Raw genomic sequence first — 24,224 nt, 5'->3', positions numbered from 1 at the left:
GTCCTACTCCCTGCTCCAAAGCACTACTGCAGGCCATTGCTGGCCCATGTTAAACTTCCCCCGCCCCCACCCCGGGCTTATCTGAAGGCCGCTGCTTGCATGACACTCGGCCAAAATTGGAACTCCAGGCACCAGTGAGCTGCCTCTAGAGGCCAGACAGGCACCTGCAGCTCGCCAGAAATATTATGAGGCCTGAGGCTGAATTTTGGATGAGCTTCCAGTCTCGGGCATCAGGCGTGCTCTGCGAGTGCACCGGCCATTCCACGCCCAAAAATGGGACTAAACCAGTCTGAAGGGCAATGCACAACTCCACCCTGAAAATGTAGATTTGCAGCACTTTAAGTCTACCAAGTCCAATTGATAAATAAACACTGGGGGAGTTCATTCAAAAGTTAGTTTTCAATCAGATGAGAGATCAGAGCCCTGGTTTTCATTGTTCAAGGTCAATCAGGAGCCAGCAGACATTATGGCTCTGGTATTTTGTGTCCCAGGAGCTTATTCCGTACCGTTGCAAATGGCTGCTTTTGTTTCTTAATCGTTTTTTTTAAAATTTGTTCCTTAAAGTTCCCGACCCCAGAGGACTGGAAAAGGCTGTTTCCTGATTGGTGAATTATGAATAAATCAGGGAATAGCCTTTTAAAGCCCACTAGGCTCATGAAGGTTCAAAGCTGTTGAAATCGGGCGTGCGCACAGGTGCGAAGGCAGGTGGTTTGGGTCACAGGAGCGCGAAGGCTGCCTCTTGGACACGCCTGCTATAGAACATGTATTTAAATTCACTGTTTCTTCCTTGCTTTGGGACTTTGGTGCAGAAACGTTACTTAGTTTAACAGTTAACAACTCAGTTTCATCAGCTTCATTGTGTTTTAACTTTCAGTATTACGAGCAAAGAAAATACCCTCTAGTTCAATTATTGATCAAAGTGAAAGAAGACAATAAATTACATCCAAAGGATATCCAGCCTGGTTAATCAAAGTACCTGATAATTTCTTTCTTTAAGAGCTTGTGCCGATTTAATGATTTCCAGCTCAATCCCATCACATGGTAAGTCATTGATGCTGTAGGATTCCACATCCGTGTCCACTATCCCGTTCTCCTCTGCTCCAGGTAATTGGCAACCTGTTTAAAGAAAGTGGGACAGATTGGAGTACTGAAGAGGCTGCAACCAAATACTAGCACTGGATGCATTACCAGTTACAACTACTAGCACCGGATAGAGATATGTGGAGTCTACAGCACAGAAACAGGCCATTCGGCCCAACTGGTCTATGCCAGCATTTATGCTACGCACGAGCCTCCTCCCACCACTCTTCATCTAACCACATCAACATATATCCTCCTATTCCCTCCTCCCTCACATGCTTATCTAGCTTCCCCCTAAATGCATCTATGCTACTCCCCTCAACTATTCCTCGTGATAGCGCATTCCACATTCTAACCACTCTCTGGTTAAAGAAGTTTCGCCTGAATTCTCTATTGGATTTATTAGTGACTATCTTATACTTGTGACCTTTAGTTTTAGACTACCCCACAAGTGGAAACATCTTCTCTACGTCTACCCTATCAAACCCTTTCATTATCTTAAAGACCTCTATCTGCTCCAGAGAAAAAAGTCCCAGCCTATTCAGTCTTTCCATATAGTTATAACCTCTCAGTTCTGGTATCATCCTTGTAAATCTTTTTTGCACCTTCTCCAGTGCCTCTATATTCTTCTTAGAATATGGAGACCAGGACTGTTCACAGTACTGCAAGTGTGGTTTACTCTGGAGTTCATCAACATTCGCACAGTAATTCTGAGCTCAGCTCCTCCTCGTTCACCATCTGGAAATTACTGCTGCCAACTTTCAGAACTAGATTTCCTTCCTGCTTACTTCAGAACACCAACCCACACTAGATTTCCAAACTACAGATGCTGTGCAGCAGCTCCACGCATCTGAAATCAATGAGCATTAGTCCAGTGAACATGGCACCGCTGGGCGTCAAGGTACCTCCCAGTCTGGATCAGAGTTATACCAGTTTTACAAGGTTATATGTGTGAAGGGCTGGTTTTACCTCCAGCGAGTTGTTCTTCCGTCGCTTGGTCACTTGCACCATCCGCCTGCCCATCGGCATTTTGTTCAGCATGTTGTAGACTCAGCTTATGACAGACCTCAAAGGCCTGTCCCACTGTACGGACGATTCGCATCGCTTGGCTCTGAGATACAAAGATTGCTGAACTGTAGATACACTTACAAATAAACCAGACAGAACGGCGCTTTATAATATTGCTATAACACTAGCATTTACATAGCATCTTAGAACGTTACCGAAAGATCTCAGATTCCTTCACGTAGCATATTACTTTCAACAGAAAGAGACCTGCATTTATATAGCGCTTTACAGCCAAAGTACTATTTGAAGTGGAGTCACTGTTGTAATGTTGGAAACGCGGCAGCCAATTTGCACACAAGCTCCCACAAACAGCAACGTGATAATGACCAGATAATCTGGTTTTGTTATGTTGACTGAGGGATAAATATTGGCCAGGGCACCGGGGATAACTCCCCTGCTCTTCTTCGAAATAGTGCCATGGGATCTTTTACGTCCAGCTGAGAGCGCAGACTGGGCCTCGGTTTAACGTCCCATCCGAAAGACGGCACCTCCGACAGTGAATTTACAGAACACAAATCAAATCTCCTACCTGAACCACTTACACTACTTAAAACAAAGTGACTTCTGATACAGAAATTAGGACAGCCAGTTTAAACTTAAGCCTTTTCCTCCTCCGAGGATATCTTCATACAAGGAATGGAAATACTCCCTCAGCATTGCACTGGAGTGTCAGCCTAGCTTTATGTGCTCAAGTCCCTGGAGTGGGACTTGAACCCACATCCTTCTGACTCAGAGGTGAGGGTGCTGCCCACTGAGCCACAGCTGACACTGTGCAGTTACTGTTATGTTGACTAACTTTATATGATCCGAGGATTAACATTACATGGCAAATAAGTTTGATTCCACTTTATGTCATTCTAAGTACAAAGTAAATTACATTGTAACAGAGCTGGGATGCAGTCTCCTTTCACCATTGGCACACAGCTTCAAAGCTAGCGCAGCCGGCGGAATGAGAGTCTCGTCTGACTGCTTCCTGCAAGGGTCCTGAGTGAAGAGAGTCTGGACAGTCTCAGCCCAGCAGCGGATGGGGCCGAGGTACATGGTTGAGCAAGAACAGATGGGCTTGTTCGTCTAACTTATATTTTTTTTTTTTTTTTTTAATGCAGCAATGTGGAAAGCACAACTGCTGCCGTTCAGCCTTCCCCCTGGTTAAACAGCCTGACATTCACTGCTGAGGTTCACCAATTAAGGCAGGCCACCTGGGCAGAATACTGGAGAACTTATTGAATTTACAGCACATTGGGCCCAACGGGTCTATGCCGGTGTTTATGCTCCACAGTAGCCTCCTCCCGCCTTACTTCATATAACCCTATCAGCATACTATTCTATTCCTTTCTCGCTCCTACTTATCTAACTTCCCATTAAAAGCATTCATGCTATTCATCTCAACCACTTCCTGTGGTAGCGAGTTCCACATTCTAACCACTCTCTCCTTATTGGATTTATTAGTAACTATCTCATAGTTATGAACCCTAGTTTTGGACTCCCTCAAAGTAGAAACATCTTTGCTACGTCTACCCTATCAAACCCCCTTCATCATTTTAAAGACCTCTTCTATCAGTTCTAGAGAAAAGAGCCCCAGCCTGTTCAGCCTTTACCGACCTGCCAATTTTGGAACCTTACTCCAACAGCAAGTTGGCGTTTTCGGAGAACAAGGTTTTTTTTTTGGCAATTTCTGTTGGACTTGGATCTACATTCTGCACGGAATATCAAACACATGCACACACCGCGCAGCTAACACCAGTCACACAGAATATAAGAAAAGGGTTTGAACCTTTTTCTTTGATTTAAACACATTGCATCGGAAGGTATTGCTGATGCCATCCCTGGCGATATAGCTGAATATCTTTAAATCCTGGGAATCATGTGATACATAGAATATTCTAAAAAGCAAGAAAGAAAGAGAAAGGCACTAATAATTAGTAACAGCAGCAGATCAGGTTGATGCCAAGCAACAGCACGACACATGGCTGAAAAGGACAATTAAAAATACAACCGAGAACCAAGGCATGGAAAATAATCCAGCTCCCTTCAGAAACTTCCTTTTCAATTAACTAACAAAAGCATAAAACTCTGGAGCATGCAGGCATAGAATGCAAATGATCTGATTCATGAAGTAAATATTGGCTCCTTAAAAGGGGAAGTCTGTGGGAAGACCTTTTTCCAAGTAGACCCCCATTTTAAAAGGAAAAAGAGAGCCTATTTGCTCCAATTCAAAGCTACTTAATTTGAATTATCTGATTTGAAAACAAGCCTCCTGTGCTGTTATATTAAAATTGTCCAATTCAGACTACTGTATCATTCAACAACAACAAAAATTCAAGCACAATGTGACTTCAAATTAACAATACAGTACATAGGAACAGGAGTAGGCCATTCAGTCCCTCGAGCCTGTTCCGCTCTTCAATGAGATCATGGCTGATCTGTATCTTAACTCCATCCACACGCCTTGGCTCCATATCCCTGGCTAGCAAAAAATCTATCGCTCTCAGATTTCAAGTTATGAATTGAGTTAGCTTCCACTGCTTTTTAGTGGGAGAGGTCCACACTTCTACCGCTCTTTGCATGAAGAGATTTCTAGCTTCTCTCCTGAATGGCCTGGCTCTGATTTTAAGGTCATGTCCCCCTGTCCTAGACTCCCCTACCAGCGGAAACAGTTTCTCTCCGTCTAACCAGTCAATTCCTTTCAAAATCCTGAAAATCTCAATCAAATCATCCCTTAACCTTCTACATTCCAGGGAATACAAGCCTAGATTATGTAATCTTTCCTCATAATCTAACCCTTTGAGCCCAGCACAAGAATTTTCTAGGATATTTTTGTACAAATGTCCACTTTCGTTGCCCATGTTGGCATTCTAAAATCAGGCCTCCCTTAGTGAGGTCACTCCAGGGGCATTGCAAACCAGGGCACGGGAATGAAGAGGTCCTCAGCTCTGAGGTAAGCCAAGAGCCACAGGATCCTGCTGTAAACTAGGGACTGTGGTATGGCAACAACAACAGAAAATGCTGGAAACACTCAGGTCAGGCAGCATCGTGGAGAGAGAAACAGGGTTAATGTTTCAGGTTGATGACCCTTCGTCAGAACTTTCTGACGAAGGGTCATCGACCTGAAACGTCAACTCTGTTTCTCTCTCCGTGGATGCTGCCTGACCTGCTGAGTGTTTCCAGCATTTTCTGTTGTTTCAGATTTCCAGCATCCGCAGTATTTTGCTACCGTAGTTCAGCAGTCTATAAGGGTGTGATGGGCCTGGGTCAGCGCTCAATGTTGTAGTCCCAGATACTTCCGACGAATGTTGCAAGAATTTTTTTTTTGTTAAATAAATTTGTGGGCATAAATCATCTTAGGCAGTCCCTCGGAACCGAGGATGACTTGCTTCCGCACTAAAAAGGAGTTCTCAGGTAGCTGATGAGTCCAATGCGGGACCTACAGTCTCTGTCACAGGTGGGGCAGACGGAGGCTGAAGGGGCGGGTGGATGGGGTGCTTGGGTTGACGTGCGCTCCTTCCGCTGTTTGCGCTTGCTCCCGGCGAAGAGACTAGAGATGTTCGGCGCCTTCCCAGATGCTTCTCCTCCACTTTGTGCTGTCTTGGGCCAGGGATTCCCAGGTGTTGGGGGGATGCTGCATTTTTTCCAAGGAGGCTTTGAGGGTGTCCTTGAAGTGTTTCCTCTGCCCACCTGGGGCTCTCCTGCCGTGTCGGAGCTCCAAGTAGAGCACTTGTTTAGGGAGTCTTGTATCGGGCATGCGGACGATGTGGCCTGTCCATTGGAGCTGATCGAGCGTGGTCAAAGGATCTTGCATATATTTATCCCATCCCCATCCTGCAGTGGCTATTCTGTGAACACGTTACTTAACAGCAGTACATCGTAACCAGGCTCCCAGCTGCAATCAAATGCATTGGTGTTTCCTAATTCACTGGTTTCAACAGTTTGGGTTTCAAAAGCACCACATAAATGACAACTTTAGGGTACAAGAAAGGCCCAGGTCACCTTCTGCCTTTCTACAAATTTTGCTTCCCTTCTGACATTACAAAGCACTAACTGAATGTTACATTTTTTCTCATCTTCCGAGGCACCACTGATTACATCCGCACTTTGTGGCATGCTGATTTACTGCACCATTACTCCTCTCTGCACAAACACTCCAGGTTCTTTGCCCACAGCAGCTGGAGCATTAACCTACACTGGCTCCATTCCTCTTTCCTGACCACTTGGCCCCAACTTGTCAACTTTCGAACGGCATACACGCCTAAGTTTCTTTAAGCTATTTCTAGTAAGAACAAGGTATGGCTTTTTTAAAAATTATGTAAGCCTAAGGAGCAGGTAGAAAGCAAAACAAAAATATCAAATAGCTTAATTCAAACAAGTTAGTTAGGAAAAGCTTAAAGGTAAGCTCTGAAAACTTATGTTGGTGTTTTTTTAAATCACATCCAAATTCTTATTGATTTTTTCCACTTTGCCTCTGTTGACAGTATAATGTGGCTTCAGTCCAGCAACTGCAACCCTTAATAACAAACTGGAAACTCTGCCATAGGCAATGTTCGACTTGAAATTCTTCGCTGACAAGAACTAAAAACTTAGCTGGGTGGTAAAAGCGATTTCTAACTGACCATAAAACCGAGATCAGCGAGACCGCAGCTGCCGACAGCTCAAGCATTCTCAGCCACGATTTATTCACCTCGGGCTCCAGACTACCTTTAATATTTTGCGTTACACAGTAACGGGGACACGAAAAAGGAGAGGGAGCCAATTAAATGACTGAGTGCAGCAGCAACATGCCCTGAACAGACACACCAGCCAACAACAGTCCCAGAGCTACGGAATTCAGTTTCGAGATTGCTCACCATACAAGATGAATCCTGTACTTTGTTTACAACAAGGAATTCCTTGATTTAAGGCTTTAATATGAAGCAGCTGTCCAATCAATTATGTTTAACATTTCCAGTGCATCAGCTATTCTCAATTGTAAACAATGGCGACTAAACACTCACTATTTCTGATACCATGGCCTCGGTCCATCATTATTAGCATTGACTGCAATTTAATCTGCAACAACAGAAATCACGTGTCTCCAGCTGCATCGCACGAGAGTCCAAGTATTCAACAGGACGTAGAAAACCAACAAGTTTGGTCATTTTCACACTTTTAATCTATTAAATGAGCTGTGCTGTCCTCTCCCATCCTCTACTATTGCCCCTTTGGGTTCCTTGATCTCTCTTTATTGCAAGGGTCTGTTGCCTCACTGATGCACAACACCACCCCTTGAACACAATCTAACCCTCTGCACCCTTTACAGTTTCCAAAGCACTCGCCTCCACCTTATGTCTCTCACTTCATACCTTCATTTAACTATTGTTGCAAATTTGTAAGTCTACTTCTGATAATTCAATTGTGTATTTGTATCAAAAAAATTCAAATGACCCATAATTTGAATTAACTAACGGTACTAAGTTTTAAAGGACATCTAAAGAAATGCACTATAATGTGCTCACAGCGACTGGGATCTAGCACAGTGTAATGTGCTCAGTGACTCCCAATTCCTGCCCAGTCACCCCCTCTGTGAAGCTGATGGTGCCATAAGTTGTTGTCACTAGCCAGACCTGTCACTTCACCTAATAATTTATAGCCAGCACTGTACCTGTAGACAGGGTCGTGCATCACCAGCATCTTATTCTCATCCCATGTCCACTCCTTCCTCTAGAACAAGAAAACATCTTTTGATTAACAGACGCCCTTTATTAGATACACAAAGCACAATCCTTTACGGGGTGCAAAACCCTCGCCTTGTATTTGAATCAATGACCCTTGCCCCACGACCCCACACTACTTTTTAGCCCAGGAGCACTTGCTTTAACAATAAACTCTTGCATTTTTGCTCTCTTGAATGGGATGATTTTTTTAAATCAACGTACAGTGGCTTACTGGATGGAGTGTGAGGAAATCTGACTTCACACAAGCTCAGGTATCAGTTTTGGGATCTCTGACTAGAAGGATGATTTTGGACCAATTTACACTACGATACTATGAGGTTAAATACAGCTCACAATCGGTTAAGTGGAGAATGCATAGCTTCTGTGAACGCAAATTAGATTCAGAGGAAGCTTCAGTCTAAAGTAGGATTTCCTACATACCGTATCAGTTTATCCAGTAAACACCCATACAAATGTTGGAACAGCTTCATTCACGTGAGCTCGGCAGGGGTTAGCTGACAGGATTCTACACCTAGGAGGGTTCAATGTTCAATTCTAGCTTAAGGAGTCAATGGTTTGGGGGGGGGGGGGGGGGGGGGGAAAGAGGTCAAGTCTTTGGCTTCCTGTCTAGCTGGGACAAGCTTACATGGTCTGTGGAAATCGAGGTGGGAAAGAATTCTTTCATTACGTTTAGTGCCAAATATGTTCAGAGATTTGCTAAGTTAGCAAGTGAATTTAGCTGGCTAATTGTGATAGTGTGACGTGCTTGCTTATTTTCTATGTTATGAGAAGCATTATGAAATAGATTGAAATTCATTGTGAACTTTATTTGGTTTAATTCATGTTACGTTTCAAAAATAAGTGTCAGATTAGAGTACCCAGCTCACATAGCAAGGGGTTTCATCGTAATGACCACAGACCATGCTATCACATAACTAGATGGTAATGGGAGCCTCCCGATCATAGGGAATATAGTGTTCGTTTACGGGCGAGACCTGTGATTTTGAACCAGAGGGAGTATCTGGTGCAAGCCCGTTTGTAACACAAGGATTTCTGGAAGATTAATGATGGTTGCATGAATTTTTTATGTACTACTGTATATCCCCCTTGCCAACAGTATGATTACAGGTTGTGTCCTTCTAATTGCAGGCTGTGTCTGAGAGTGAGTATTTGGAGTGGTGTAACGCGGGGTGAAGTGCTGTTGCTGATAGGATTGCCACTTTGGTGGGAGCAGTTTGAGACAATAAATCAAGAATCACTGGCACAACATTGAAGTGTTTTGGCTTAGGAGCAATTTTTCCTAACGTGCATTGGTAACAACACTAAAAAGTAATTGGTGGCAATAGGAATCGTAGATTGAGGGCGTTTCCCCGGTGTTGAACAACTGGAAGGCGGAGGCAGATTTCTAGGATATGACAAACCCTGATTTTTGTGGTGATGTACTGATGCAGCCATTTAAACAAATGATACTGATCGCATGCATTTTCCCAGCTCCTTACTGCTTTCCCCAATCGTTCTGCATTCCGAACTTTAAAAAAAAATTCATTCTCAGGATGTGGGCATCGCTGGCAAGGCCAGCATTTATTGCCCATCCCTAGTTGCCCTCGAGAAGGTGGTGGTGAGCTACCTTCTTGAACCACTGCAGTCCGTGTGGTGAAGGTGTTCCCACAATATTCTTAGGGAGGGAGTTCCAGGATTTTGACCCAGCGACGATGAATGAACGACAATATGTGTCCAAGTCAGGATGGTATGTTCAACGGCCCAAGTTGAAGCTGTATGTGGGGGGAAATGGGTCCAAGGATACACAAAGACACCCTGAACATGTGCTTCCCAGGCAGCTGTACAGAAAGCAGCAATGGATGGAACAACTAACCCATTGGATTTATTGTAGATGCGGACCGAACTGCAATGCATGTTTTCCCAGGTTGCCTGTATTGCTACAACTGAATGGGCCTGATGTACTGTAAGGTTTACTCTGGCACGGGACAGCCACAGCTTTGACCCCTGGCACAGAGCCAGTGTATGTGAGAACACTGAAGACAAAAAGCAACTCGTGATTATCTGCAACACTTAACAGTAAAATCTCTCGGGAGAGCGCAAAGTGATGAACTTGCCTTTTGCTTTTTCCTCAGAACGACCTTCACGCCGTCCACGGACACCATGATGCTCACCTTTTTCTTTTTAATGTTCTTGGCTTTGAACTCGTACTGGGAATAAAACAGTATCAGTGTTACTTCACGGCCTCGATGCATTTTACAGCTGTCAGCGACAGATAAGGATGTGAGCAGCAACAATAGCGGTAGCCGGGCGATTGGGAACCTGCTCCAGATGATCTCCCATTAAAGATCAGGTCTTTCTAAAGGTCCCATTCAGCTTGTAATAATGGCTGCACTCACCAGACAAATTACTTTGTGCAGACAGCGTATCGATGTGGGCCTGTTGCGTTTGCCAAGCATTGCGAATTGATAATAGAAACCACCCCCCAAGGAGTTTTGTCTTTATACTTTTCCCATTTGATTCAAACTAATCCAGAGGAATATAGACTGTTATTGAATACACGTACTTAATGGCTTCCAAAAACAGCTGGCACGCAGGTCAATCAAATTAGAGCATTAGGTCTTGTTTCTGTAAGAATGTAGGAAGGCAGATGTTCCTTCAACCGGTCAGAGCTCCGAAGCAGGTACGGGGATCAATCTGGTCCCAGAAACATAACTTTTTGCGCCATTTCGGATTAGCCTGGTCACAAAAAAAATGTTGATTCTACCAAAATTTGCAGGGCTACAGGGAAAGGGCGGGGGAGTGGGAATAGCTAAAATGTTCTTTCAGAGAGCCAGCACGGGCTCGACGGGCCGAATGGCCTTCTTCTGTGCTGTAACCATGCTATGATTCTAAATGTATTCTGTGGCATACAACTGCCTTGGTTTCCACAAAGTCAGCAGATTTGTGTCTCTTTTGGACTGTGTTTACTCTTCCACAGCAAGTGCAATGGTGTGAGAATTCTCTATTTTCCTGAATTGGATTTACTAACAAGTTATTTCTGTATACGAATAAATGTTTACTCAAATAACGAGCCAGGTTTCCTCTGTGTAACTAAAACTGCCTTTCAGTATCTGTGGGGGGTCCCCGGGAGTGCGTCAGTATTTGCAGGCAGTCCTCAGGACTGCATCAGTATTGTCACACAGCAAGGCTGGAAGTCAGAGTTACACAGCACAGAAAGAGGCCCTTCGGCCCATCGTGTCCATGCCGGCCATCAAGCCCCGTCTATTCTAATCCCATTTTCCAGCACATGGTCCGTAGCCTTGTATGCTATGGCGTTTCAAGTGCTCATCTAAATGCTTCTTGAATGTTGTGTGGGTTCCTGCCTCTACCACCCTTTCAGGCAGTGAGTTCCAGATTCCAACCACCCTCTTGGTGAAAAAGTTTTTCCTCAAATCCCCTCTAAACCTCCTGCCCCTTACCTTGAAACTATGCCCCCTGGTTATTGACCCCTCTAAGGGGAAAAGTTCCTTTCTATCTACCCTATCTATGCCCCTTATAATTTTGTACACCTCAATCAGGTCCCCCCTCAGCCTTCTCTGCTCCAAGGAAAACAACCCCAGCCTGTCCAGTCTTTCTTCATAGCTGAAGCGCTCCAGCCCAGGTAACATCCTGGTGAATCTCCTCTGCATCCTCTCCAATGCAATCACATCCTTCCTATAGCGTAGCGACCAGAACTGCACAGTGTATTCCAGCTGTGGCCTAACTAGCGTTTTGTACAGCTCCATCATAACCTCCCTGCTCTTGTATTCTATGCCTTGGCTAATGAAGGCAAGTATCCCATATGCCTTTTTAACCACCTTATCTACCTGTCCTGCTGCCTTCAGGAATCTATGTGCATGCACACAAAGGTCCCTCTGATCCTCTGTCCTTCCTAGGGTCCTACCATTCATTGTGTATTCCCTTGCCTTGTTAGTCCTTCCAAATTCCATCACTTCACACTTTCCAAGGTTAAATTCCATTTGCCACTGTTGTGCCCATCTGACCAACCCGTCTATATCGTCCTGTAGCCGGAGGCTTCCCTCCTCGCTATTTACCACCCCACCAATTTTCGTGTCATCTGCGAACTTACTGATCATACCTCCTACATTCATATCTAAATCATTAATGTACACTACAAACAGCAAAGGACCCAGCACTGATCCCTGCGGTACACCACTGGACACAGGCTTCCAGTCACAAAAACAACCTTTGACCATCACCTTCTGCCGCCTGTCACTAAGCCAATTTTGGATCAAATGTGCCAAATTGCCCTGGATCCCATGGGCTCTTACCTTCTTGACCAGTCTCCCATGCGGGACTTTGTCAAAAGCCTTACTTGCTTGTGAATGAACCGCGCTGGCGACGAGACGTGCGCAATTCTAATTAATAACGGTGACTTCCTCACTTAGCCCCAGCTCAAACATTTTTATGTGGGCTTGTGGCTCTCCAATCAGGCTGGGCCTGGCCAACATTGCAGTACCACATCTCAGCCACTGGAGGCCCTCTGTAATCTATGATTACACTGCAGCACAATCGACAGATTCCCCGGATACTATTCTGTAAGCCAGGCCAGCTTCTGTTTAGAGCAGTCAGTGGCTGGTTGAGACTGAAAATATGAGTTTGCTCTGATGCTCTGGAGCACAGATACAAGATTAAAAGGTAAGTGATTTAGATACCAGGGTAGGAGAAACTTCTTTACATTGAGTTGTGAGGGGCTGTGGGATTCACTTCCCGAGTTAGAAACTGTGTCAACATTCAAGATTGGATTGGAGGATGAAGGAGAAAAGGGTTGAAGGGATATGGGAACAGGGTGGGTAAAGGTGATCAGAGGTATTGTATCACGTGAAGGGCAACGTTCCCTTTACGCTGCGCAGCCGTGCAGCGTTCTGCAGGTCCAGCGCAGCAGGTGGGTTGTCTTGCGTGGAATTTTGAATGGCCCGCGCGGGCCAAAATAGATTTACTGTGAACATTGGTATTATGTCCGTGTATAATTGAGACACGGACTGCAGGAGTTGATTATAACAAGTCTTTACTGAATGGAGACAACCTGGAAACAAACTACAGAAGCCTGCTAGGGCCTTTTATACAGGGGTGGTCACTGCCGGTACTGCAGTCTGAGACCAGTTATTCCCTTAAAGGTACATGCACAACAATTCCTCCCCTTTTAGATAAACAGTACATAACATTCATTTAACAACTAAATAACTAATTACAATTACGGTTGCTAGATACATTGGTTGAAGTTAAGCAATTATAAGTTCAGTCTTTGAGGAGGCTTCCTGATTCTGTCTGGATAACGCCTCTTTGGGATATCGGGTTCTTCTGGCAAGGTTGAGTCGGGATCAATGTCATTGTTTGGTTCGTCTGCTTCCAATATCACCGATTCTGCGGTAGATGCAATTGGTACTTCGGTTTCATCGCTAGGTGCATCAGATCGTGGTGTGGAGTTGACGTTTTCCAGTGACTCTAGAATCTGGTCAGCATGGTGTCTTACAATGCTCTCTCCAACGTCTACGGTATACATGAGGTCCTTGCCGTGTACAAATCGTTCCTGGCTGCCATTTCTCAGTGCAGTAGTCCCGGGCCAAAACTGGTTGACCTATCTTAAAACTCCTGGTCGGCCTTTCATTCATATTCTGAAACTGCCTGTTCTCTGTATCGATTTGTATGTGGGTTCAATGACGACACATTCATGAAAGAGAATGACTTTTTATCTAAAGTATGTTCAACTCAGTTAACAGCATTACAGGAGACATCGTGTTAGAGATCCATCTAAAACGAAACTAAAACAAAACTGCTTGTCTCTCACATGCCCTCTGCTGGTCAGGCATAAGTAATCAAACAGGCAAATATGCTGGTAAGGCATCAAAATCAAACAGGCAAATACCATCACTATTTGCTGATATCATTACATTCTCCACATCTGACGTTTGGCTTAACCAAATCCAAGCGGCATCATAGTCTTCGATTGAAGAACATCATGGCTGGAGTTTGGTTGGTAACCACGTGTGTCGCATTCCGGTAGGCAAACAAGAAGTTGTCCACCTTGTGTTGTAGGGGTATGTCTTCATTACACATTGCCTTGATAGCCTTCTTGAATGTTTGAACGAACCTCTCAGCCAATCCATTGGTGGCTGGATGATATGGGGCGGATGTGTAATGCTTAACACCATTGTTCTTTAAGAACCTCCGGAACTCTTCAGACACAAACTGTGGTCCATTGTCGGAGCAAATCTGTTCAGGCAGCCCATTCCTGGCGAATATGGTTCGCAAAACTGCGATAGTTTTTTCTGTGGTGGTTGAGGACATTTTTATTACCTCTGGCCACTTTGAATGTGCATCCACCGCAATTAAAAACATCGAGTCCATGAAGGGACCAGCAAAATCAATGTGCACCCTTTGCCATGGAGATGAGGGCCACTCCCATGGATGTAGAGGGGCTTGTGGTGGGGCGTTTTGGACCTTCTGGCATCCTGTACAGCTCTTGGTCATCTCTTCGATTTCTCTATCGATTCCCGGCCACCACACAAACGCTCTGGCTAAGTTCTTCATTTTTACCCCGCCCAGATGACCCTCATGAAGCTCATTGAGCACTCTATCCTTCAATTTGGGTGGAATTACTACTCTGGATCCACATATCAAGGTTCCTCTGCACACTGACAGCTGTTCTCTTCTCGGTGAGAATGCTGGCAGCAGTGGTTCGCCATGTGCTGGCCATCCCTTCACCGTTAAATCATAGACCCAGGAGTGTGTCGGGTCATTTTGGGTTTCCTTTTCTATGTTTGTATTCGTCACAGGGAGACATTCGACTATAGTCGAGTGGAACAACTCCACTGGATCCACTGCCAGTTCTTCTTCCACTGTCGGCAACGGTAGGTGCGACAATCCATCAGCATTCCCATGCTGTTTAGTTCCTTTGTACTCGATGTCATATTGGTGTGCCCCTAGGAAAAGGGACCACCTCTGTAGCCGTTGTGCCGTCATTATCGGTACGCAATTCTGAGGGTTGAAAATGGAGACGAGAGGTTGATGATCAGTCAATAGAGTAATTTTCTGACCGTGCAGGTAGTGATTGAACTTCTTCACCCCCCACACCAGGCTGAGGGCCTCTGTCAATCTGGGCGTAGTTACGCTCGGCTGAAGTTAACGAGCGTGACGCAAAAGCTATCGGCCTCTCTGAACCATCAAGGAATTTATGTGACAGTACCGCTCCAATGCCGTAGGGAGACGCATCACACGCTAGTCTTATCGGTAGTGATGGGTTGTAGTGAGCCAATACTTCTCTTGAAGTGATTAGGTCCTTACTCTTCTGAAAGGCCCGCTTACATTCATCGCTCCATTTCCATGCTACTCCCGTTCGTAGTAGGGTGTTCAGTGGATGCAGAATTGTGGACAAATTCGGCAAAAACTTATGGTAGTAATTCACCAATCCGACGAATGACCTCAGTTGTGACACATTTTCAGGCGCTGGAGCCTTAACTACCACTTCAATTTTGTCAGGGGACTTATGCAACCCCTCTTCATCAATCACGTGGCCACAATACGATATCTGTTTCTTAAAAAACTCGCACTTGGGGCGATTGGCTCGTAGCCCATGTTCACGTAGTCTAGTGAGCACCTGCTCTAGGTTGGCAAGGTATTCACTGTCATCTTCACCTGTCACTAGGATGTCGTCCAAGTAACACTGAGTCCCCAGAATCCCTTGCAGGACTTGTTCCATTGCTCTGCCATATCGCCGGAGCTGATGCTACTCCGAATACCAATCGATGATACTGGTAAAGACCTTTGTGAGTGTTTATCGTGAGATACTTCCTAGAGGACTCTTCAACCTCCATCTGCAAATATGCTTGTGCTAGGTCAATTTTTGTAAAACGCTTCCCTCCAGATAGTGAGGCGAAGATATCTTCTATCCTTGGAAGAGGATATTGTACTGTGTGAAGGACTGGGTTCACCGTCACCTTGAAGTCCCCACAGATGCGAACCTTTCTTGGCTCCTCAGACTTATTGTTTAACGTTTTCTTCATGACAGGAACGATGGGTGTCGCCCACTCGCTCCAGTCTACCTTAGATAACACGCCTGCATTCTCCAGATTCACCAGCTCTGCCTCGACGGCTGGGCGAATTGCATATGGTAGCGCTCTTGCCTTGAAAAACTTGGGAATTGCATTCTCCTCTATTTTTAATCGAGGCGGTTACGCCTTTAAGCGTGCCCAGTTCTTGTTGAAATACCTCTTTGGCGTCAGCTAAGATTGTTGACAATCGTCCAGGTGTGACATCGTCATCCTTTTTACCAGCCACCGTCAGTGCCTGAATGGAGTGCCAGTCTAAACTTATCTTTCTGATCCATTCACGTCCCAATAACGGTGGTCCACCATCTTGCAGAATGTAGAGATACAATTTCTGTATTTTCTTGCCTTTGTATTCGACAGGCACCCTTATTTTTCCTCTGGGGTATACTTTTTGCCCCGTATACGTCCTCAAGACAATGGATGTCTCTCTCAAGGGTATGTGTGAGAATAGCCGCTCGTAGTCTCGTCGATTCATGATGGTTAGAGCTGATCCTGTATCCAATTCCATTTTGACTTGGGACCCTGCTATCTTGAAGGTGACCCAAATGGTTCGGTGATCCTCTTTTGCGATTACGTTGTGAAGTTTGAGACAGCTTAGTCTCTTGTTCCCGGATTCACTATCGCTCATCTGGTCTTCGGAACTACTGTCCGTCATCTTTTGTACTTTCCTGTACAGTTCCTTAGTAGCCTTTTTGTTGTCGTTGGTCTTCTTCCCAGACCTGCAAACTCGTGCAATGTGTCCCATCTTTCCGCATTGCCTGCATATTTTGTCTTTGGACCAGCAGTCCTTCTGGTCATGGTTTGTTCTGCCGCAGCGATAACATTTTGCAAATCCCCGTGTCATTTCGTGGGTGCCGTATTCCTGTGGCTTTTGTTGTATTTCCGCAGCTCCCCTTGCTGCTGCTTCGTACGATACTGCCACGCTGAAAGCCTTATCTAGCGTCAGCTCTTTCTCGGAGAGTAACCTCTTCTGGGTTCCTTCACTCAGGAGTCCACAGACAAATTTGTCCCGTAAGGTATCTGCCAGTCCTGCTCCGAACTGGCAGTGCTTTGATAGCTTGCGTAGTTCCGTAAGGTAATCAGCATTGATTTTTATGCTGATTTCTCCTGTGGAATTTAAATCTTTCTGCTATCAGCAGCGGTGTAGGATTTAGGTGTTCCTGTAGGATAGCAACAATTTCGTTAAAACTCTTCGCCTTCGGTTTGGCTGGAGTAATCAGGTCCCGCAATAGGCCGTACGTTCTTGCGCCCATTAAATTTAGCAATACCGATGCCTTTTTCTCATCGGCTATTTCGTTTGCCTCGCAATATACCTCGACTCTTTCCACATACGTGGTCCAGTCTTCTATTGCATTATCGAAGGCAGTGATATCGCCAGTCTTTGGCATCTTGAAAATCTAAGATGGCGCCTCCCGCGCTTTTCCTTCGTCCCCGATGGATCAAAATGGCGCCTCCCGCGCTTTTCCTTCTTCCCCGCCGAGTTAAAATGGCGCCTCCCGCGCTTTCCCGCTGCTGGCGATTATATTTATTTTACTATCCTGTAATGGCGACGCCCTATGGTCTTCGCGCCTCCCCGATCGCTGCTGCCAACACCGCTCTCCGCGGTATTTTTATTTTTCTATCGCGCTTCAATATTTGCTCCGTTAATTGAAGAACCGTTCCTGTCGTGGAGCGGACCCTCTGGGACACTTCTGTGGTGTATGTAACCATTCCACCTTTAAGAGAACTATTTTAAGAGATGCACTACTTTATCTTGGCTGCTGTATACTGTAATACCGGTGGTGACCACACCGGTATATAAGTTCTGTGTAATGATTTATTGGGCAGTTCAGCCTGACCTTCGACTAGTAAAGACCTGTTGAATTTATTCTTGTGGTCTGTGTGCAGTGATTCTTATTAACAATAACTAGAACACACAGACTTAACAACTTCCCTCCCTCTTCTTAGGTCCGAACGCTGCCCGGCTTCAAAGCACCAGCCGTGCCCTGTGTGCTCCACCCTCTCTCTCTCTCTGCTTCCCGACTCGCTGACCGGCCCCGTTGCAGAGCCACCCGATCGAGCTCTAGCCCGCCGCAGCCCAGGAAGGATCAGTGCACTACCTGCCACCAGCCCGATTAGCTGGGAAACCACAGACTGGAGAACCAAGCCTGGCCCTCGACAGTCTCTCCTGCAACTTTTCAATTCGATGATTTGGAGGGCGGTTGCCCACGGTCGACGCCAGTTTCTCGAGTTCCTTTGGATTATTTTTTTTTTCTCTTTCTTCTGGCTTCGACCTTCAATAACGTCGTCGGAGGTGCTGCCGAGTTGCAGGTAAGTTCGTTTCTTACTCAGCGCCAGTATTATGTCCATGTATAATTGAGACACGGACTGCAGGAGTTGATTATAACAAGTCTTCACTGAATGGAGACAACCTGGAAACTGAAACTACAGAAACCTGCTAGGGCCTTTTATACAGGGGTGGTCACTGCCGGTACTGCAGTCTGAGACCAGTTATTCCCTTAAAGGTACGTACACAACAATTGGTGAAGGGTAAACGGCAGCGCAGACTCGTTGGGCTGAATGGCCTGTTTCCGTGTTGTCACTTCTATGTATTTCCAGTGAGCGTACGGAAATTTTAATGAAAAACTGGTTGCTGATGAGACATGTTTCTATAATGACACCTCTATAATAATCTGTCTGAGAAGCATTTCTGTCTAATTGCAACAAGAGTAGTCACTTAAAATTTGTCTTTGGTAGTTCCCATGAATAAATTCATTTGTTCAAAGCATACAATATACCATTAGAAGCACTGCCTTGGCAGGCACACTGAAGGTATGCTCCAGGTGAGGTGTACAATCATTCGCAATTTTGCAGCTTTAATCTACAAGCTGGAAAGAGTCCTTTGGGAGGGCGCTATACGTGAAGCATAGAACTTTAATTCTGTTCAGCAACAGGCTCAATGCTCGTGGACTCTCGTCCATCTCTATCTCATCCCGCATCATCTCCAGTGTGCCATGATGGAGTGCAGGAACAATGGTTCCAATCTCTGGATCATTAGTTTGTGAATAAAAACAAACATTTCATAGAGCCACGATTAATTTAGATTATCTGGCACATTCCTGACGGGGGTTAATAGGACAACTGCGTCTTTAGGAGTCAGTGACATTCGATATGGGAGTTTCTGCCAAAGCATCGTGAAAGTCCAGTGTATAGATACAAGATACATTAAGAGATACACGATTAAATGTAAGATTTAGAACAGAGAGCAGGAGAAGCATAGTAAAGGCCCAGTGTGTACACCTGAACCTGTAAGATTGTGTGTTGCTCGGTCCAATAAACAATCTCTACCAAAGCACAGACATCACAGAATAAAATCAATCAGAGGTTTCGTCACAGTTTAAACTAAAATACCTTTTCTAAATTTTCTTCAATTTGGTTTAAAAGGTCACATCTTTGCCCGTGATAAATACATTTTGAACAACAAATCTTAAGGAAATTAAATCTGAGCATTGAACATTACTTATTTTTCTTCCCCAATTCTACTTATGCTATTTTTTTTGGGGGGGGGGGGGGGGGGGCGTGAAATGGCGAGAAAAAGGAAGATTAATGCTAAAAAGGTTGGACTTTATGTAGAAAGTAACAGCCCTCAATGACATCATGTGCCGTCTGACTGTTTGGGAGATAATCTTATGAGGAGATCTGAGTAACAGTCTTCTGCTCGAGAGGAAAAAGGTAGAATGAAAACCAAATGAAAGGAATCGCTTTTGTTCTGAAGTCTTTCACATCTACAGACCCAAGTTTCCATGTATCAGTCTTTGATGCAGTTCTTACATTTTTGATGCCCTCCAGAAGCAACAAGCACTTTTAAATATCCAAAAATATCCCAAGGTGCTACACAGTTGGACATCAGACCCAAGCAGCAGCAGGAGGAGGGGGATTAGGGGTGGAACCTTGGAACAGGAGTCGGCCATTCAGCCCCTCGAGCTTGTTCCACCATTCATTTGTATCTCAACTCCATCTCCCCGCCTTGGTTCTGTAACTCTTAATACCCTTGCCTAACAAAAATCTATCAATTTCAAATTGAAAGGTGCCCAGCAGCATCGTTGGAGAGGTAGGCTTCAATGAGGAACTGGAAGATTAATAAAAGTAGAGAGGCCTCAAGCACAGGAAACAGCAAATCTGAAAGGATATCATTTTGAATAGAAATTATATAACTAAGGATGACAGAAGAAGTTAGTTTTCAAATACAATCTATTCTCAAAGCAGGCAGCCCTAGAAGAGAAAGACCACACACAATTAGGAGAGAGTTTTAAGAGCTGCATTCTGAACATGGTGTGGAGCTGGTTGTCTGGTGTGAATGAACTGAAAATGAATCACTCCTGTTGGTACCAGGTGTTGCTGCCCCAGCACTGCAATAGAAAACTGCAATCCAGAGCTACATGACTATGGGAACCCGGAGGGAAACCTCTGCTGGATCATTAAGGAAGGTATGTCAGCTAGAACCAAGAAACATCCACCTCGGCTTTGCTGCATCAAAGGAGGCCAGATTCGGGGAGAGAGGAAGAGGAGAGGGAGAAAAACAAAGAAAATTAATGAGAATTAAGAGAGTCACCAAGGGCTATTCCTGTACACCCCTTAAATGGCTGGAGACGCAGTGATACTGGAGGAGACCTGGAAGTAAGTTGCTGGGAATGGTTCATAACTGTGGAAACCCAAAAAAAAGGAAAGTGTCTTTCCAAAATAAGGGATGTCTCATCTTTATAAACACACGTACATATACCAGAATTTTTGCATCTGCTTCATAGTTAACACATTCTCAGTATTATTTCCTCCTGGTAGATATTTATTTTAAGCTTGTCTTTTTTCCCCCTCTATTTTCCCAAGGAGCTGTTCCCAGCCCCACTTCCTGTCCACCCCCCATGCAGTCTGCTTCATCTGGGAGAGTCAGAAGATGGTACCACACCATCACCATGCTTATCCAGGTAATGGCGAGAAGCATTTACAGAAGAGAAATGGACAATTAGGTCAGTTTTACCACCCCCTCAAGAAGTTGCATCCTGCCGAGTGGCCCAGCCTAGATAAACCAGGTCTACTCCCTGCGGGAACAGGCTTATCCTGTGATGGGCCGTGCTGGGTCCTGGACCAAGTTCCATCTGTTGGGGAGACAGATGGTCTGATGTCCCTGCTGCCAAGTTGATGATCTGATGTTCATCTAAAATTGGTCTGCGGCAACAGTAAGAACATCAAAGTGTAACCCTTTCACTAGCGTGCTGCAGTCAGCTGAGTCCAGGCTGCCAAGTGCAGGGAATTCAGATGAGAGGCAGTAACTCCACTCATCCAATGCTGGATGTCCATAGCCTGGGTACCGTAAGTCTCAATGACAATGGGAAACGTAAAGGCAGGGCTGGGTCAGTACAACCTAAAACTTCTCAAGGAATTTGAATCCAGATCAGTGAAATAGCTCATAATCCAAATTCAGCTCTGAAATCTGACTTTGCTCAGTCCTCATTTCCAGTTACAGAAACAAAACAAACTGGATCCCATTCAAAAGGACCAAGAGATATACCATTGATGCCTAAAAGGGAAGAAACATTTGACTCCTGAAAACTGTTCGACTTCTCTAGCCTGTAAAATACACATTTCAGTAACAATGGGAAATGTGTTCTGTGATCCTGCAAATATCACGGTTACTTATATTACATTTCACACTAGTTAGCTCACTCATTCCTGGGTGACAGGTTTACACTATTATTTCATCTTCCCTCCGCTTATTAACTCATAGCTTTATTCAAGTTCCCTCTCATAAAAAGGCCAAGTACGAGATAAGGGCAAAGGACACCAGCTACTTGATGCAGCAGCTAGAAGCCATTTCCTTCTCCCTTTAAACACCGTCAAGCTGTTTTCCCCTCTACAAGCTTCAGCAAGGTCAATCCCGAGAGAGAGGTGTAATGATTTTGCCAGCAGTTGACAACGTGACCAGGTTCTGGGGATGAACTGTTCACAGTTTTGAAATTTCTAAAGCTCAGACAAGTTCATTCATGAGCTTTCGGCAACTTTTGTCATGGCAACTCACTGAAAGTCAACAAATTAGAATTAATAAGTCGGAAAGAACTTGTAATTGTATGTAGTGTTTTTCACGTCCTCAGGACATCCCAAAGCGCTTCACAAACAATGGACTACTTTTGAAGTGTAGCCCCTGTTATGTAGGCAGCCAATTTTGCACACAGCCAGGTCCCACAAACAGCAAAATGAGATGAATGACTTTTTTGGTGGGGTGGGGTGTTGGTTGAGGGATATCTGGCAAACTGCGCTTTGGGAAGTGATGAAATACTGTCTGAAACTAGAACTGAGCAACGCCGCCCCAGTCTGCCAGCGGATCCGGCACTCCCTTCATTATCCAGCTGTCACAGCTCGAGTACCGAGTCGCTCACACTTGGATCAAGTCACCTCAGCTTTGGGGTTTTGTCAGTTCTCGGACAGATCTGGTTTTGAGGGAAGTTCTCTGCTTTGGAGAAAGCAGATGTGTATTTTGCCCACCTAGCCCTGCTAACCTGCTCTCTACAGAAAGGCAGACAGGCAAACAGAAGTTGCATTTGATCATGTCCTCAGAACACCCCAAAGTGCTCTGCAAACAATGGATTACTTTGTTTTTTTTTTAAAAACAGTCACTGTCGTTATGTAGGCTAATCACAGACTGACACTAGCTCTGGAGAAAAAACACCCCGTCCTTCCAGCTGAAGGAGGAACTCTGGGAGGCAGCGACAGAGATTGGAGTGTGTTAGGGGGGCACTGGACAGCTCCGGACTTCAGAAAACATGACTAACCACATCAAAACTTGGCCAGTCTCCTTATTCCTTTTTTTTAAATTTTTTTAAGTGCCAAAAGCAGCGCCTTCTCTCCCGTGTCTGTGTGTAACCTTCCTGGGAGAGCTCAGCATGAACCAACTTGCCTTGCCTAATTCAGGAAAAAAAAGCTGCACAGCTTGGCAACCTACTCTCGGAATTGCTTTATCTTTAAACTCAGCTGCCCGTGTCCTAACTCACACCAAGTCCCATTCGCCCATCTCCCCTGTGCTCACTGACCTACATTGGCTCCCGGTTAAGCAGCGCCTCGTTTTCAAAATTCTCATCCTTGTTTTCAAATCCCTCCATGGCCTCGCCCCTTCCCATCTCTAATCTCCTCCAGCCCTACAACCCCAGGAGATATCTGCGCTCCTCTAATTCTGCCCTCTTGAGCATCCCTGATTATAATCGCTCAACCATTGGTGGCCGTGCCTTCAGCTGCCTGGGCCCGAAGCTCTGGAATTCCCTGCCTAAACCTCTCTGCCTCGCTACCTCTCTTTCCTCCTTTAAGACGCTCCCTTAATACCTACCTCTTTGACCACGCTTTTGGTCACCTGCCCTAATTTCTCCTTATGTGGCTCGGTGTCAAATTTTGTCTTAAAATACTCCTGTGCAGCGCCTTGGGACGTTTTACTATGTTAAAGGCAAGTTGTTGTTGTTGTTGTTATCTGCCTGAAAGTGTGTTGACTGGGGATTGGTGCTGACACTAAAGGGTAAAAGAAGCACTTCTAAGAGACTGTAGCGCTTGTTCAGAGTGCTGTTAATCAGTCATCTGAATCTTACACTGCTTGGGACCTCGCAGCACAACTCCTGAATTAACACTGCAGTTGGGATTAGCTGCCGACAAGAAGGTACTGCACTCCTACACCATTGCGGATCCCTGAAGTATACACCATAAGGATCAAATTCCCTCCTCCATCCACCTTAATCAACTTAGAGCAGGTCCATATCCACCATTAGACCTCCACAGCCTACATTCCGTCCAATCAGGAGTTCAGTATCCTCTCGGGAGACTGTCCAGAGAAATTACAGGTTGTAGCCAAGCACTTAAGACGTCTCAGCTGGTTAAGATAATGAGCAGCCGAGCCGTAAAGGTCATGACCGATCTGGGTTTGATCCCCGCTGCGTTCTGAGCTGGCTGCTCCATAGAGACAAGGGCACTACAATTGGCCCTTATCCCAGCAAGGAGTTAGTGCCGTCAGCAGACAAGGGCAGAAAATTGGACAATGATCAAAAGACTCTAGCTGCAGATGACAAGCCTTCCCCCAAATCGTCATGACACCAGTGAAAGCAGGGTCAGGAGCTGGATGGCAGCAGACTGCACCGAAAGTGGGCAACTCAGAGCGGCTCAGGAGCAAAGAAAAGCAAGGCTCTTGAACCAACACACAAGGACTGCTTCGAACTGATAGATTCTAAACAAAAAGAACATTTAATTATTTTAATTTAATAGCTGCATCAGCAGCGGCACACCCTACAGAATT

The 24,224-nt window shown here is 45.2% G+C and overlaps 1 protein-coding gene across 3 annotated transcripts in view; it reads right to left on the bottom strand.

Moving 5' to 3' along the window:
- The window catches only part of LOC147101724 (carboxyl-terminal PDZ ligand of neuronal nitric oxide synthase protein), a 172,376-nt gene that overhangs the window by 31,669 nt on the left and 116,483 nt on the right, over nt 1–24,224 (bottom strand). For all 3 annotated transcript variants that reach the window (XM_085965583.1, XM_085965584.1, XM_085965585.1), the window contains 5 exons: nt 9,950–10,042; nt 7,784–7,842; nt 3,923–4,031; nt 2,050–2,191; nt 977–1,116 (listed from right to left, as the gene is read on the bottom strand). In XM_085965583.1, the coding sequence (XP_085821709.1) occupies nt 977–1,116; nt 2,050–2,191; nt 3,923–4,031; nt 7,784–7,842; nt 9,950–10,042 (543 nt within the window). The remainder of the gene's footprint in view (nt 1–976; nt 1,117–2,049; nt 2,192–3,922; nt 4,032–7,783; nt 7,843–9,949; nt 10,043–24,224) is intronic.

Source organism: Somniosus microcephalus, chromosome 23 (assembly GCF_052327205.1).
Source record: "Somniosus microcephalus isolate GS21.2 chromosome 23, FLI_Smic_1.0, whole genome shotgun sequence".
Lineage (NCBI taxonomy): Eukaryota > Metazoa > Chordata > Chondrichthyes > Squaliformes > Somniosidae > Somniosus > Somniosus microcephalus.
This window is presented reverse-complemented; position numbering and strand designations above follow the sequence as displayed.